The 16,850-nt window shown below is 41.5% G+C and overlaps 1 protein-coding gene across 1 annotated transcript in view; it reads right to left on the reverse strand.

Annotated features, from left to right (window-relative positions):
- Efcab5 (EF-hand calcium binding domain 5) overlaps positions 1-16,850 on the reverse strand; it is a 98,243-nt gene that overhangs the window by 54,641 nt on the left and 26,752 nt on the right. The window contains exon 3 of the mRNA XM_036195375.1: positions 8,499-8,654. Within this exon, the coding sequence (XP_036051268.1) occupies positions 8,499-8,654 (156 nt within the window). The remainder of the gene's footprint in view (positions 1-8,498; positions 8,655-16,850) is intronic.

The following is a 16,850-nucleotide window of genomic DNA, read 5'->3' on the forward strand; positions in this document are numbered from 1 at the left end:
CTGTCCTAGGAAAGCCTAAAGTTATAAAAACTGATAATGGCCCAGGATATACTGGAAAAAATTTTCAATCTTTTTGCCAACAACTTCAGATTAAGCATGTCACTAGCATTTCTTACAACCCCCAGGGCCAGGGCATCGTTGAACATGCTCATCAGACTCTAAAACCCATGCTTCATAAATTAAATGAGGGAAGCCTGTGTGATATGCGAAGCAACCCCCAAAATCTTTTATATCATGCCCTTTTTGTCCTTAATTTCTTTACCTTGGACAAGAATGAAAGGTCTGCAGCGGGTCGCTTTTGGCATCCACAAACTCAAAGCCACCAAGCATTGGTCATATGGCGAGACCCCTTAACTGCCCAGTAGAAAGGACCCAACCCAGTCCTGATCTGGGATCAAGGGTCAGCATGAATCATGACCAAACAGAGGGAGGCCCTCATTGGCTCCCCGAGAGATTAGTTAAACAAATCAACTCTAACCAATCACCCAGGGAAAAGGATAGCCCCTGAGGTCATTTCCTTTTCCTTTTTCTTCTTTACAGATGCTGATGGAAAAAAAAAAAAAAAAAAAACCTGGGAGAATTTCCCTAGATATTCTGGATCTTGCTACTGCCTGTACATTCTTATCAGGATCAGAGACTGGTTGACACATCCACATTTGCATGGTGCTTTTATTTGACTGAAAATTATACTAATTATGCTAAAACACAGACCTTTGACCACCTGTCGGCTACTGTTGATTGCCCCTTGCAAGGATGCCAAAATTCCATTTTACTCAACTTTACTAATTTCCATAATTCTCCTGGCAAGGTGGCCCCTGCTATCTTTTTTGTATGATCAGACTGTTCACAATTGCAAAACTTATTTGAAGGAGAAAAGCATAGGATGCCCCTATTCTTACTGCAAAATTCATGATGCCATTCCTCCTGCTAAGGAACAGGTAATTGGGAGAGAATGGAACGGCCCTAAATTTTATAAGACATCTACAGGATATTCCCTAGTGGTTTGGGACCCTTGGGACTCATGATGGACTAGTCCAGTAGAAGGAGCCATGTATATGGCCCGAACAGCCACATGGCTTAGCTCCAGACTCTACATTTGGCGTTCTTATGTACAAGTACAATCTACGGTCCATCATAATATCCTTATACAAGAAAAAAATTTAATGACACAACTATCATCCCCCTCCTTTCCATTTTCTTGGGTTTCCCTCCTCTAAGAAGGCCTTATGTTTGCCAATGTTACTGGTATTGGGAATCTCTCATCGTGCTTCCTACGTGCAGCCCTGGGACATCCTCCCCTGATGGCAGTACCCCTGCCTTGGGTACTTAATTGTACCACCACTGATACTTCCCATGGCTTCCACCCCATCCCTGAAGTACCCTTGTTTCTTTTGACCCAGGCTACTCAAAGTTTGATTTTTGCTTTACTAGTGTTTCCCTTCCCTTTTGCAACCAGACTGTATTACACAATCATCCTTTTGCCCCCTCCCCCAAATTTTTCTTTTGGTGCAATGGCACTCTATCAAAAATTTGACCATCCCTATCCCACAGGACATGTTCTGCCTACCTGTCACTCTGGTCCCACAACTTATGCTCAGGACCCCTGCAGAGTTCTTGGGATGGGATGTCCCCCTGCCCAGGCCAAAACAAAAAAAAAAAAAAAAAGCGCTGTCTTCTTGCCCCTTGTGGCGGGAATTTCTCTCAACACCTCTCTGGGCTCTGCAGGCTTGGCGGGAGGAGTTCTGGGTTATTCCCTCATAACAACAGCTCACCTATCCAAGCAACTTCAAGTAGCAATTGAGGCTTCTGCAGCATCCTTGTCCTCCCTCCAGAGGCAGCTAGCCTCTCTTGCACAGGTTGCCCTACAAAACCCACGGGCCTTGGACCTGCTGACAGCAGAAAAGGGTGGAGCATGCCTTTTTCTGAGGGAAGAATGTTGTTATTATATGAATGAGTCTGGAATGGTAGAAACCCAGATAGATAAGCTACATAAACTTAGCCTAGAGCTACACAAGCAACAATTCTCTGCTGTAGCAGATGACTGGTGGAGATCATCCATGTTCTCCCTTTCAATGCATCTTGCAGGACCATTAGTCAGCCTTTTGTTATTTGTAACTTTGAGTCCCTTTATAATTGGCAGGCTAATCCAATTAATCAAAAAACGAATAGACTCCCTGGCATCAAAACCTATACAGGTTCATTACCATCGACTTGAAATGCTGGATCGAGGATGTGACCCCTATGATATTGCTCAGTCCTCTTCTCCTTTAGGAGAAGCATAAAGTCCGAACCTATGCTTATTGGCATCAGCCAGTATGGACACCGCTGGGTACAAGGCCAAGCACTGCAGGGGAAGGCTGATTTAATAGGCTAGAGAAATGACTTGCTGATTTTACAGGTTCAGTGTCCTGTACCCATATGGCAGTTCCTAACCATCTATAGCTTCGGTTCAAGGGATTCCCAGCCCCTCTTCTGGCACCAGGTGTGCCTGTGGTGCATTTACATTCATGTAGATAAACTATTCATACATGTAAAGTAAAAAATAAATAAATCTCAAAGAAAAAAGAAGTATATTTTATTCATTTTAACTGCTATATAGTATAATATGGAAACACTGTCATTTCTTAGCATTCTTTTGTTAATAGAAATTAGGTTGCTTCTGGTATTTTGAGAAAAATATTCTGCAATGTCTAATCTTACATACACCTTCTAGCATGCATTTAGATACATTTTATAAGGTAAATATGTGGAATTACTATCAGTTTTGCTTATAAACTGGGTCTTTCCTCACTTTCTTCTGAGCTGTAGAACTAATAACAGGGCTAATATCAGCAGAGCAGCAAAGGAGACTTTTTTCCCAGCTCTGGATGTGAATAGACTGAGACATTCACAGCTCCCTCTAGCCTGTTGTCTGGCCACTGGTGGATACATCCAGAGCCAACAGGTAGAAAGTTTTGACTGCCTTAGGGCCTTCAGCTTGGCTTAGTCCCTGAAGATCACATGGTCTATGGTCTTCCCATCTTCCCATTTCACGCTGCAGCTTGACTCTAAAATGACAGCCAGAGAGCTTCCCCAGAAATTTCTAGCTGGTTCTTTATCTTATTCCCACAGACTCCTTTAGAATTTTATCAGTTTCCCAGCTCTGGATTCTCAGGCTTCTTTGAAATTCTTTACGTTCTTAACCCCTTCAGTCATTCTGTAACACACACACAAACACACATAGACACACAGACACACATATAGACACAGACATACACACACAGACACACACAGAAAAGCTTTCTTTCTTTTCTTTCCTTCTTTCTTTTCTTTCCTTTCCTTCTTCCCTTCCCTTCCTTTCTTCCTTTCCTTCCTTCCTTCCTTCCTTCCTTCCTTCCTTCCTTCCTTCCTTCCTTCCTTTCTTTCTTTCTTTCTGATTTTTGGTTTGTTTGTTTGTTTGTTTTGAGACACAGTCTCTCAACATAGGCCTGGCTGTTCTAGAACTCACTATACCCAACTGGCTGGCCTCGAACCCACAGAGATCCATCCACCAGCTTCTGCCTCCTCAGTGCTGAGGTTACAGGTGTGCCACCCTGCCACGCCTGCTTCAGTTTCCTTATTTTCAGCAGTGCGGTCTACTGAAGCTTGTATTTTCTAAAGGGCCAGGGCACTTCGCTGGCACTGCTACCATCTCCATTTCCAGCGGTCGTCTGCCGGCCCCTCCTCGTCTTCTCACAGTTCCTGAAGGGAGGTTCTCCATAGGGCAGCCTCTCCCTCAGCCCAACTTCTGGGGAGAGCTGGTTCAGATTATCTGGCCAGATATTAAGGACCATCTGACTTCTTCCTTGAGCCAGAGGCTCTTCATCTTGCTTCTCTGCATAGTACTCTATGCTGGCTCATCCACAGATGCTTGTCTTCCGGTTTGAGGCCCTGCTTTCTGGAGCTGTTCAACTTTTTTTAAATTTTTTTTTTATTCCAGTATCTTCCTTCCTTCCTCCCAAATATTCCCAGTGATCTCCCAGACAGAAGCTTACAGATCTTCTGGGATGTCTGGAAGGATGCACTGGGCAACACCAGGAAGGATTTTATAGTTGGGGAAGTTTGAAGATCAGATTTCCTGACCTTATAATACAGCAAATTTGGCTTTTCTGATGGTGACCTCAAATGAGAATCTGGGTCTTTCTAGAAGCTGACATGTGATCACTGCTTCTCCTTCAACCACACAGCCAATGCATTATCATTCCTAAAGCATTTCCTGAACAGGTACGCATTCCCTCAAGAGCTCTGTGCCTCTCAAGAGTAATTCCACAAGAATCAGCCTACCACATATAGTTCTTGTTCACTAAAGCTGTTATTTTTATGGGATAAAAAATTCTGGAATGGGCTCAGTTGTTTGAAATGTTTGTATACACACACACACACATTATTTATTTGAATAGATATACCTAGATTGTTTTGTATATACACACACACATTATTTATTTGAATAGATATACCTAGATTGTTTTGCAAAGATACAATAGCTATTAACTTTCACTAGGAATGTTTGGGGAAATGTTTTCTCTCTATTGTTGAGCATACAATGATTCTAGGAATTGTGTGTTTGTGTTCTTTGTGGCGTCCTGCCGTTAGGTGCCAATCACTGGGCTGGTTGACTGTGTGTTATACAGACATCATGCTGCTTACTCATTGGAAGTTTTGTTAGGGTTTTTATTTTCTGTGCCCTCGATGGCTTTCTAGAAGTATTCCTGGAACTTCTCTGCACAGGTGACCCCCTTCACAATGCATATTTAGGAATGATAATCGTTGGCTGTCAGGGTGAATGGAAAGTGCTCTTGGGTCTGTCTATTTAGATCGCCTTCCACTGTCCTTAATTCCCCCCACCCTGCCGTCTACTTGTACTTTCCAAATATTTATAATGTTACCTTCAGCTTCCAGCTCTGATTAGGGCCAAGGAATGGAGCCTGAGGTGGTAATCTAACTTCGAGACCCAGACGACCTCTAAGTTAGTCACAGTCTCCAGCCTCCTCCCACCAGCCGGCCCCAGTTTCCTAGTAAGATGTAAACTGCTTTGATACTATTATTTCTTCTTTCTTGCTGTAGATTCTCTAGCCTTTCTCAAAAACTCAGCTTTTTAAATCTTAAAATCCAGGTTTTCTAAATGTTTGTTTCAACCACTGCTGGAAAAAAAAAAAAATCCATTCAGAAAGTCAATTGACTTTTGTATCCTGGATTCTACCTTCCTTCCAAAATCACCACATGACTGTTTAATGATGGGAGGAAAAACAAGGAGCACAGGCAAACCTCTAGTAGTTCCTCCAAATATTACCCCACATGTTGACCATGGCACTGGAGTTGCTGTTAAATTAACCGGCCAACAGGCAGTAGTTGCCTTCTAGACATTTTACCAGGAAGTGAAAATCATGGTACCAGAACATCCCAGCAAGTTCTGTCAAAGAGGCACTGTTCAAAGAGGTGCTTGAAGGACAAATAGGCATCACGGATTTTATAGAATATATTCCTGGGGGTTGGGGATTTAGCTCAGTGGTAGAGTGCTTGCCTAGCAAGTGCAAGGCCCGGGGTTCAATCCTCAGCTAAAAAAAAAAGAAAGGAAAAAAAGAATATATTCCTGATTTAAATTAAATTAGCAGAGATCTGAGAAGTGAGATTACAATATGTCAGTTTCCTTTTGAGAATTACTTTTCTCTCAGCTGGTTGTGATTATTAACACATTTAATCCCAGCACTCAGGAGGCAGAGGCAGGCAGATCTCTGTGTTTGAGGCCAGACTGGTCTGCAAAGCAAGTTCCAGGGCATCCTGGGCTGCACAGAGAAACCTGCCTTGAAAAACCAAAAAGAAAGAAAGAGAAGGTGGAGGAGGGAAGGGTAAAGGAAGAAAAGGTAAGAAAAGAGAGAGAGAAAGAAAGGGAGAGAGAGAAAGAAAGGAAGGAAGGGAGGGAGAGAGAGAGAATGAAGGAAGGAAGGAAAGAAGGAAAGAAAGAAAGAAAGAAAGAAAGAAAGAAAGAAAGAAAGAAAGAAAGAAAAGCTTTAGGGGCCAGCAAGATGACTCAAAAGGTTAAGGTGCTTGTTACCAAGGCTGCCAACCTGCGTTCAGTCCCTGGGCTCCACATGGTGGAAGGAGAGAGATGACTGCTGTAAGTTGTCCTCTGACCTGCACATGTGCACCAAGGCATGTGCATGGATACTTGCACACATTCATCATAGATACATAAGTAATACATGTATCCTGATAAAATAAATTGGTTTATTTATTAGGAGCACGTAACAAAAGATATTTACTCTATCATATAGGAGATCTCTCTCTCTCTCTCTGCTTTTCGATGGGTTTCTCTGTGTAACAGCCCTAGCTTTAGCTTTCCTGGCTTTGTAGACCAGGCTGGCCTCAACTCGTAGAGATCCGCCTGCCTCTGCCTCCTCAGTGCTGGGATTAAAGGTGTTCACCGCCACCGCCCAGGCACATAGGATCTCTTTAATGACTACCTTCAGGGGAAATACTAGGTTATATTTCAACTCCAAATCTATATCTATCCCTGTCTATCTCTCTCTCATACCTGTAGCTCCACATGCATGCATGTGAAGGCCAGAGGACATCTTGTTTTTTGAGACAGAGTCTCTCACTGGCCTGGAACTTATCAACTAGCTTAGACTGGCTGGCCAGAGCACCCAGGACCCACCTGCCTCTACTTACCCAGTGCTGGGATTATAAGCATATGCCATCATGCTTGGCTTTTTACATGGGTTCTGAGGCTTAAAGGGGGAGGAATGAAAAACCAGACCAAGCCTATCTCTCTCCTTGTGAAAGCCTTTGAGTAGGGATGCATTGTTTTCTACACATCTCTTTTTCTTTAATTTAAATATACTTTTATTTTTTGAAATTAAAATATTTTTGTTATATTATTATTATTTAATTAACTTTTTCCATTTATTTTACATTTTTTTTTTGACACAGAATCTTTTGTAGCCCTGGCTGGCCTGGAAATCTCTGTGTAGACCAGGCTGGTCTTGAATCCACAGTGATCTGTCTGCCTCTACCTCCTGAGTGCTGGGATTAAAGGCGTGCGCCACCATGCCTTGCCCTTGACACATCTCTTATTTGAGTCCTATTTACTGCCTTCATTCATTTTAATTATAAAATTCCATCATGATCATATTAAGGTGCTAGTGGTTTACATGAAGTGGCCATTGGTGTCTGGACCCCTGGAAGCTGTATAAGTTATAGATACATTTTAAAATGAAAAGGTAGAGGCTGGAGAGATGGCTCAGGGTTTAAGACCATGTATTAACTCCTTTTCTGTTGCTGCGGTAAAACACCATGACAAACCAACTTATAGAAAAGTTTATTTGGGCTTGTTTCCAGAGGGTTAGAATCCATAATGGCAGGCACAGCATGGTAGCAAGTGGCAGGCATGATTGTTGGAATAGGAAGCCGAGCGTTCACACCTCAACCACCCATGAATCAGAGAGCTCAAACTGGGAGAAGGTGAGGATTTTCCCTCTCAAAGCCCACCCCCAGTGACATACTTCCTGCAGCAAGGCTGTGTAAGTGTTACAGCTCCAAGGGGAAAGTTTGCCCCAATACAAGTGTTGCAGCTCTGAGGGGGAAGGTATCCTGGCTGTCAGGAGTTAAGGAACATCACAAAGTCACGCTGCACAACAAGCCTCTCTTAAGAGATTTGTCAGTAGAGACACAAGAGGGTGGCTGCCTCTGCTCTGGCAAAAAGCAGCATTGAACTAAGCAGAAGTCAGGCTCTATAGAGGGTTTCTGGTTGTGTGTTTGTGTGTGTGTGTGTGTGTGTGTGTGTGAGAGAGAGAGAGAGAGAGAGAGAGAGAGAGAGAGAGAGAGAGATGTGGGGTGAGTGGAGCTTCCCAGGGTGGCCTGGGATTGGAGGGATTGTGTGGCCTGATCTTGGGGCAAGTGCAGGAATTGATGGGATTTTGTGCTCAGGGATAGGTGGGATTGAGTAAGTTTTTTCACCCAGAAGTGGGTGCAGACCTTTTACCTACAAGCTGCACCTCCTAAACCTCTCCCAGATAGCGCCATGAACTGGAATCAAGCATTCAAATGCCTAAGACTATAGGGGACATGTCTCATCAAACCATCACAGAAGGCTCGTTGCTTTTGCAGAGGACTTGGGTTCAGTTTCCAGCACCCGCATAGTGGCTCACAACTGCCTGTAACTTCAGTTGGAGAAATTCCAGTGCCCTCTTCTGGCCTCCTTGGGCACTGCACACAGCGCATGTATACAATGCAGGCAAAGCAGGCATGCATGTAAAATGAAATAAATATTTAAAATAGATAAAGCAAATGAAAAGGCATTTGTGTTCTTACACCATGGTTTGCTCTTGGTTTGAGAAGGCACCTGAAGCTGTTTTGGGCACTTTCTTTTCAGTCTGTAAGGTATAAGGTCAATGTCAACTGTATGTATCTAAGATTTGTAAAGAAAAGAAAATAACAGAACAGGCTCCCGATGTTCTTTCCTTATGTGGAGGCTCACCTACCTTTCCACTGTCACAGTGCAGGAAGAGTTCAGCAAACATCTGTCTCCGCATGTCAGTTTTTATGATCTCCCGGAATCCTTCTGCATAGTGGCAAAGGTGTTTAATGAGTTTCTCAAAAACTTCACTTTTCAAGTTTGCAACGTGTGAAGAGATGTACTGCAGAAAAAAATAGGATAAATGATGGCTTAAAACCATGTTCTTTATTTGGGGCTTCCCAGTGGGTTTCAGTCCACATACATGAATGTTATTTGATGTAAGATGTTTTCACATTGTTTGCTTATCATTCAAAGGGTTTTTATGTACATGCCAATCTGTGGGCTCGCCTTAGTTCCTTCCCTCTTGCCAAGAAGAGATGCCATGAAATGAAACTGGAGAGAGAGAGAGAGAGAGAGAGAGAGAGAGAGAGAGACAGAGACAGAGAGAAACAGTCTTCATATTCTCAAAGTCCCTGTTGTTCGGGTCTATTCCTAAAGCCCTCAGATCATAAACCCTTGGATCATCTCTTTCAGTCCTACCAAATTAGTTTCTAGTTCTTGTAACTAATATGTGAAAAGTTCCATTTTAGTAATTTGCTACTGAAAATAAGTCATTTTTAAAAAATAGAAATGAAAAATTTTTTATATATTCATGAGCACATTTAAAGTATTTTTTCTTTCAAATTTTTTTATTTCATGTATATGAATTTTTTTCCTGCATGTGTGTATGTGTACCACATGGATGCCTGGTGCATTAGAGGTCAGAAGAAGGCATCTGATCTCCTGAAATTGTGAGCCACGATGTGGGAGCTTGGGATCAAACTTGGGTCCTCTGCAAGGGTAACAAGTGCCTTAACCACTGAGCCATCTCTCCAGCCCAACATAAGAACATATTTAAAGCTGATTGTTCACCTCCTCATTAATATCATCTAGGCACATTTAGACTGCAGTATGTAAAAGTCTTATTTGGGGCTGGAGAGATGGCGCAGCAGTTAAGCACACTTGCTCCTTAATCATGAAGACCAGAGTTCAAATGTCAGCACTCACATTAGGTGGCTCACAAATGCCTGTAACTCCAGTTCCAAGGGATCAGACACCCTCTTCTGACATCTGAGGGAACCCACACACACGTGTGTGTGTATATAGTTGCACAGACAAAGACATCAGCACATATACCCATACAGCTTTTTAAAAGATGTATTATACTTGTAGCCATGTAAATTAACTTCAAACTGTTACCCGACTTGCAAAAAAAAGGTCTCTTGTTTGTTTGGAGGCAGGGTCTCACCGCCAGCCTGGCCTCAGATTCCTACTGAAACAAGACTAGCCTTAAACTTCTGAACCTTTTGCCTCCACGTCCTGACTGCTGAGATTGCAGTCATGTCCTACCATGCCTGGATTCTGCCGTGCTGGGGCATGGTAGGCAACCGTTCCATCAACAGAGCTGTCGCCCTAGCTACCAGCTGTCATTCTTCTTGATGGGTCAAAGAGCACAGTTAAGTCCTTATCTAATAACTGGAGAAGCACGAGTAGAAGAGGTCAAGGCTTTGTCTGGGCTCAAAGCCTAGTTTCTATGCTCTTTCACTTACAACATGGGTATCACAGTAGCAGCTATCTCAGGGACTTGGTGAGGTCACAGGAATGTATGCACAGTATGCATGGAATCTAGGTATTCTATGTAATAACTTCATAGCCATTTTTCTTGTTTACTCCACAGGTAGTTAGGAAATTTGTAAATAGCATTTTCTTTATAGAATAAGACAGTCCTTCCAGTGGACAGAAAATATATATAGAGAGAGGAGGAGAGATGAGTGAGATCCGTGATTTTCACAGTGTGGCCCATACACCAACAGCATCACCTGAGAAGGGGTTGGGAATACAGTTTGGAGCTCTGTCCCTGAGTTTCTGCACCAGAAATCCTGGGGTTGAGAGCAATCTGTGTTTTGTTTTTAAGATTTATTTATTTATTATGTGTACAGAAGAGGGTGCCAGATCTCATTACAGATGGTTGTGAGCCACCATGTGGTTGCTGGGAATTGAACTCAGGACCTGTGGAAGAGCAGTCAGTGCTCTTAACCTCTGAGCCATCTCTCCAGCCCAGCAATCTGTGTTTTAACAAGCCCTATAGAGGATATAGGTTTACTAAAGAATGAGAACCACTGAGCTGGATGATGTGGGCTAATTGGTCCTAATTAGTTCAGTATCCTAAGATGTGATTGCTTAGTACTAATGACTCTTTGCTTGACTAGTAGATATTTTTCTAATTTACTCACATTGTAGAATTATTACATAGTTGGCATTTTATATTGTGAATCAATTCTCTAATGCTGAAAAAATATTGGTTCATAATAAAATATCACCTATATTCTATTAAGCTTTTGGGAATTAATGCTAAAGCCATGTGAATTATTGGGGTGTGGGGATTCTACTGAATCAAGAATTAGTTAAAAGCCTTTCTCTGAAAGACAGTTCTACACTCTGGATTCATAACCTATGGGTTTATGAGCAAGCATATTCTAATTGCACAATGTGTCAGTTATATAACATGAAGATTACCAGTCATCCACCTAACTCTAAATTTAATTCTAAATAGAACAATTACAGAAAGTTGACCATGTCTTATAAGAACAGAAGAAAAGTGAAAATACATGGGAGACTTCGTGGTTTATACAAATAGTGAATCCAAACATGTCTTTAGATTATTTTAGAACTTAATGACCTTCACTTTATTTTCTATTATCGTTTTTTGTTTGTTTGTTTTTTTCGAGACAGGGTTTCTCTGTGTGGCTTTGGAGCCTGTTCTGGAACTTGTTCTGTAGACCAGGCTGGCCTGGAACTCACAGAGACCCACCTGCCTCTGCCTCCCAAGTGCTGGGATTAAAGGTGTGCGCCACCACAGCCTGGCGTGACTTTCACTTTAAAAGCTCTGTGAGCTGCTTAACATTTGAGTTACCTTTTGTCAAGCCACCTCTCTGAGCCAGGTCTCAGAAAAAAAAAATGAGTTTTTCTATTCTAATTTGATGGTGAGAACATGGCAAATGTCACACTTAATAGACTGGTAGCTGCTGTTAAGAGTCTACTGTGTTGAGCCATCAAGAATCAGAATCCTTAGTATCTCAGAATATGACTATATTTGGAGATAGAGGTTTTTAAAAATTTTTAAATAATAATTTATTTGTCCTCCCTGCAGGCCAGAAGAGGGCACCAGATCTCATTGCAGATGGGAGCCACCATGTGGGTGCTGGGAATTGAACTCAGGACCTCTGGAAGAACAACCTGTGCTCTTAACCTCTGAGCCATGGAGATAGAGTTTTTGAAGAGGTAATTAAATTAAAATGGGGCCTTTAGATGTAGGCCCTAGTCTAGTAGACCTAGTGTCTTTATACGAAGAAGAAATTTGGACACATACAGCTGGATGAATATGTGAAGACCAATTATCACAGGGGATAACTAGTCATCTATACACCAAGGAGACTCATTATCAACATAAACCAACCTTGCTGACATTTGTCTCCGATTTCTAGCCTACAAAACACACCTTTTGTTATTTAATCCACTCAATAGTGTTGCTTTGCTATGGCAACACTAGCAGAGTACTATGTGTGATGAGGAACTGCTAATGAGTCAGTTCCTGTTACATATTTCTTACAGAAGACCACCCAGAAAGAGACAAGCTGACTTAGAGGCCTGTTCACCCATTCCTTCTCGTTTCTCTGGCACAGAATTCTCTCCTCTCACCCGAAGGTTCCTCATGTCTTTTCATAACATACTTTACTGGTTATCACTCCCAAAGCTACAGTCTCCAGTCTCCTGGTCTACCACACAACAACTCAGAGTACATGAGTAAAAGAAAACAGACTCAATTAAAGACATAATGAGGTAGAGAAACTGGAAATCCTTTGAGGTGTAAACTACCACTGTGGGAAAAGGTTACTAGAACAATCTTTAGATACAGTTTCTGAAGCCTAGAAAGAGAACTTTAAACTTAACTGCCATGCCACTGAGGGCCTCATACTGAAATGGTTGACATTCAACAACCCCATAAGAGATGAATCATCCCAGAGTGAAATACCACTAAGCAGAGAATAAGATCCAAAAAAGAGGAGGCACGCCCTTCTTACTCCTGGTCAAGGGATGCATGGTTTCTCAGTATGAAGAATTGAAAGTTAATACCAGACTTCTTTTGTACAGTATCGATGTATATCATTATCCTTAAGCTCATTATTTAATTCAGGAATGGTCTCAAGTTGTCTGAAGCCCAAACTTACTTAAGGATGCTCCTGAGAAACCAACATTTACTTTATACAGTCTCAAACTAATCAGAAAAGAATCGGATTGTGTTCATTTGCCTCTAGTAAGCAGTTAAGTGTGTGACATCTCTTTAATAATCAGATGGGCCAAAATGTCAGGAAATGACGCAAGTGTGGGAGAGCACACCAACTGCTTTGCTTCTCCTGGGACGTCACTCACGTTAACACTGAAAACCCCATGTCCTATCAAACTCCTGGTCTCAGGCAACCAGAATGACTTGATGTCCTGTTGAGGTCTGCATCTGAAACATCCTTCCCTGGTCCCATCCAGCACATAAATGCATCCGTATAACTGCACACAGAGAGGCATAAACTCCTACTTGTACCTACAAATATACTCATTCCATTACAACAGAACATTCTCATAATGCATTATTGTGCTATACCTAATAGCTGATGAACCAGGATAAAATTTTCTTGAATGGTTAATTTGAACCTTTTTAAAAATATAATAAACAGGATTAAAAAGTGAGATGTGGACTGAAGTCAATGAAGAGACCATTATCTACTCAGAAAACAGATACATAAGGAAACGGTAGAGACACAGAAGCACCTGTGAGCTTTCATTCCCTCCTTCTCTGTGACCTCCTGTTATGACTCAATTGCATTTTCTCCAAACATATTCCATGATCACAGGGCAATTGAGTGGCACAGCGCCTCCACTGGGTAGCACTTGTAGCTAATATCTTGTCTTTAAGCCTAATATTAATATTTTATTTTCTCCAAGTTTCAGAAGCAGGTGCTAATAAAATACCCTTAAAGCAAACCTCTTGAAAAGCAAGTGATGAAAGCCAAGTGCTTTGGCATGTGCCTAAAAAACCACTAATGTAGGAGGCTGAGGTAAGAGGATCAAGTTCAAGGCCAGCTTGGGCTATTTAGTTAGACCTCATCTCAAAACAACGAAACAGCAAGTGCTCAAGGCACTATTTCTGTGCCACACAGGATGGCCCAGGGATGTGCTGGTCAGATCATTAAATGTTTTCATGTAAGGTTTTCTTTGTTAAGATAGGGCCCCACTATGTGGTCTGGGTTGGCTTAGCTTAAGAAACATTTTCTTGGGTTTTACCCAGGTAAGTGTTTTCTATAATTAAAGTGTCTGATTGTGTAATGTTTGCATTTAGGAAGAGGTGCCCAGACATGTTAGGAAAACTAATGTTAACAGCCTTAAGACAAAATAAGACAGCAGCAAATAAGACAAAATGTAATACACATAATTAAAGAAGATGGTGTAAGGCTGATGAATGCCTCATAGATCCATTAGCATTTCACATACTATCTTTGTCAATGGGGCCCACCTTAGGCTCCCCTCTCAACCTTAATCTTTGAGTCTTATCCTTATATATTTTAAAAAAATTATCTCATATAGAAAAATGTATTTCTTAGACTTTCATATCTTTGTAATGTTTCTGTAATTGTATTCCATGATAAAAGCAGATAGAATAATGCCAAAAATGTGGCACAAAATCAACAAAATAGTTGGATATTTTAGACAAGACACTCAAGAGAAATGAAAACATCTATCTGTGTAAAAACTTACACACCAGTGTTCCTGGCAGAATTTATTCACAGCGGTCAAAAAGTGAGAACAACCCAAATGTCCATCAGCTGCTTCAAGGATAATAAAAGGTGCATGCCCAGACAAAGGAATGCCACTGATAATGTTTTATGTGGCAATAAAACAGAAATAATGTGCTGAGAAGTGTATGAACCTAGAGAACATCATATGTGGAAGAAGTCAAAAATCACATTGCGTGATTCCATTTACAGAAAATATGCCCCAAAGGCAAAACTACTGGGGCAGAAAGTACACTTGTAGCTGAGGTTTAGTACACAATGGCCTGAGCTTTAGAAGACCGTGGGGAGTGACTGTTACCAGGTGTGGGCTTTCTTTTCAGGTGATGGAAATGTTCCAGAATGGATTTTGGCTAGAAACATGAATGATCAGGTTGTGGGGGGATGTAGGGAGATAGTAGTGAAAGAGACTACTAGAAAGAGGGCATTTCCGGGTCAGATAAAAACCTGGTGCAAGGGAATTTCCCAGGAATCTACAAGGATGACCCCAGCTAAGACTCCTAGCAACAGCTGATACATAGCCTGAACTGGCCATCTCATGTGACCAGATTGGTGCCCAGCCCAATTGTCATCAGAGGCTTCATCCAGCAACTGATGGAGACAGATGCAGACCCCACAGCCAAACATTAGGTGGAATTCAGGGAATCCTGCAGAAGAGGGGTGGAAGAATTTTAGGAGCCAGAGGGGTCAAGGACACCACAAGAAAATTCACATAATCAACTAACCTGGGCTCTTAGGGGCTCACAAAGACTGAACCGATAACCAGGGAGCCTGCATGGGACTGACCTAGGCCCTCTATATACATGTTACAGTTATGTAGCTTGGTTCTCTTGTGGGACTCCTAACTGGAATAGGGGCTGTCTCTGACTCTTTCACTCTCTTTTGGGACCCTATTCCTTGTACTGGGTCACCTTGCCAAGCCTTAGTACATGGGAAGATGCTTAGTCTGACTGCAACTTGATATGCCATGTTTTGTTGCTGCTCATGGGAGACCTGACCTTTCCTAAACAGAAAGAGAGGAGAAAGTGGATTGGAGGGTGGGAACAGGGGTGGGGTGAGGTGGGCACTGGGAAGAGAGAGAGGGAAGGGAAAAACTTCATCCTGAATGTAAAACAAACAAACAAACAAGTAAGCAAGTAAACAAACAAACAAATAAATAAATACAAATGGTTAATCTACTTTCTAAATATACTAAAATCCATTAAGTTGTATACATAAGGTATTTTGTAGTGGGCTGGATAATGGCCTGGAATAATCATCAGGACCCTGAATCTGTAAATGGTACCATATACAGAAAAGCAGTACCCTTGTATATGTGGTCAGACTGAAGTTTGGGAGTGGGAAAATGACCCAGATTATCCAGGTAAGTCCTAATGCAATCACACATGTCTGTACAAGAGGGGGTTTTCTCTGCAAGGTAGGAAGATACAACATGGTTGCAGAGGCAAAGTCAGTGATGCTATAAATAATAACACCCAGTAGGGACCGGAAGCTGGAGGTGCCCCTCCAGAGGGGCTGCAGCCCTGCCCACACCTGTTTGTGATCAGTGCTGCTAATTACGGTCTCCAGGTCTGTTAGGGAATAAATTTTTGTTGTTTTCAGAAACAAACTTTGTAGCAATTTGTTGTAGCAACAATAAGAAAGAAATAACGTGTGAATTAAATCCTAATAAAGCTCTTATAAATGAAGTTTTTAATAGCACCATAATTGTTGTACATTTTTGTTCATTTGTCTTTATATTTCTAATATTTTCCTCTTTATATATTCTCTTGCAAAGTGCTGCCATAAGAGTTAGGAGAGTCCTGTCATCTTTATAAATTTTAGATTTTATAAATGTAATGTTTTATCATTTAGAAGTATAAAAAATAAATTTAATCTGATTGAATTACTTTTAATTCTGAAACCTGTTCAATTTTGTTACTTATTTCATTTATCTGCTATTCCTTTATTAATTCTCTAGTATGTTTTGTCATCCTATATTAGATGATTTGTTTATAAAACAGATACAGCACCATCCTCCATCCATTCATCCTATATTAGATGATTTGTTTATAAAACAGATACAGCACCATCCTCCATCCATTATGAAAAGCCACAATCCCTGAGATGGATGGTTGACTGACTTTAAAACATTTTGGGAACTGGAAAGGAAGTTCATTAAAAGCACCCAACAAGTGCCAGATGCATCTTATTTTAGAGATGCAAAAAGATGATTCATCTTAAAACGGAGAAAACTGGTTGTTTGAGCTCTGTTTTGGAGATTTCGGATTTTTTTGAAGCCAGAGCCTTGCTTTGTAGTCCAGACTGGCCTCTAATTCGCAATTCTGCCTCAGCCTCTCGAATACCAAGACTGCAGGCATGTAGCACCATGCCCAGCTGAGAGGCTGCATTTAAGAGGACATTGTTAAAGATGATTCTCTCTCTTGAAAATAACCAGGAGTCATTTTTACAAAATCATTATGATAATAGTGTTTTCCAGAAAATTTGAGGGGTTG

This window comes from Onychomys torridus, chromosome 8 (assembly GCF_903995425.1).
Source record: "Onychomys torridus chromosome 8, mOncTor1.1, whole genome shotgun sequence".
NCBI classification, from domain to species: domain Eukaryota; kingdom Metazoa; phylum Chordata; class Mammalia; order Rodentia; family Cricetidae; genus Onychomys; species Onychomys torridus.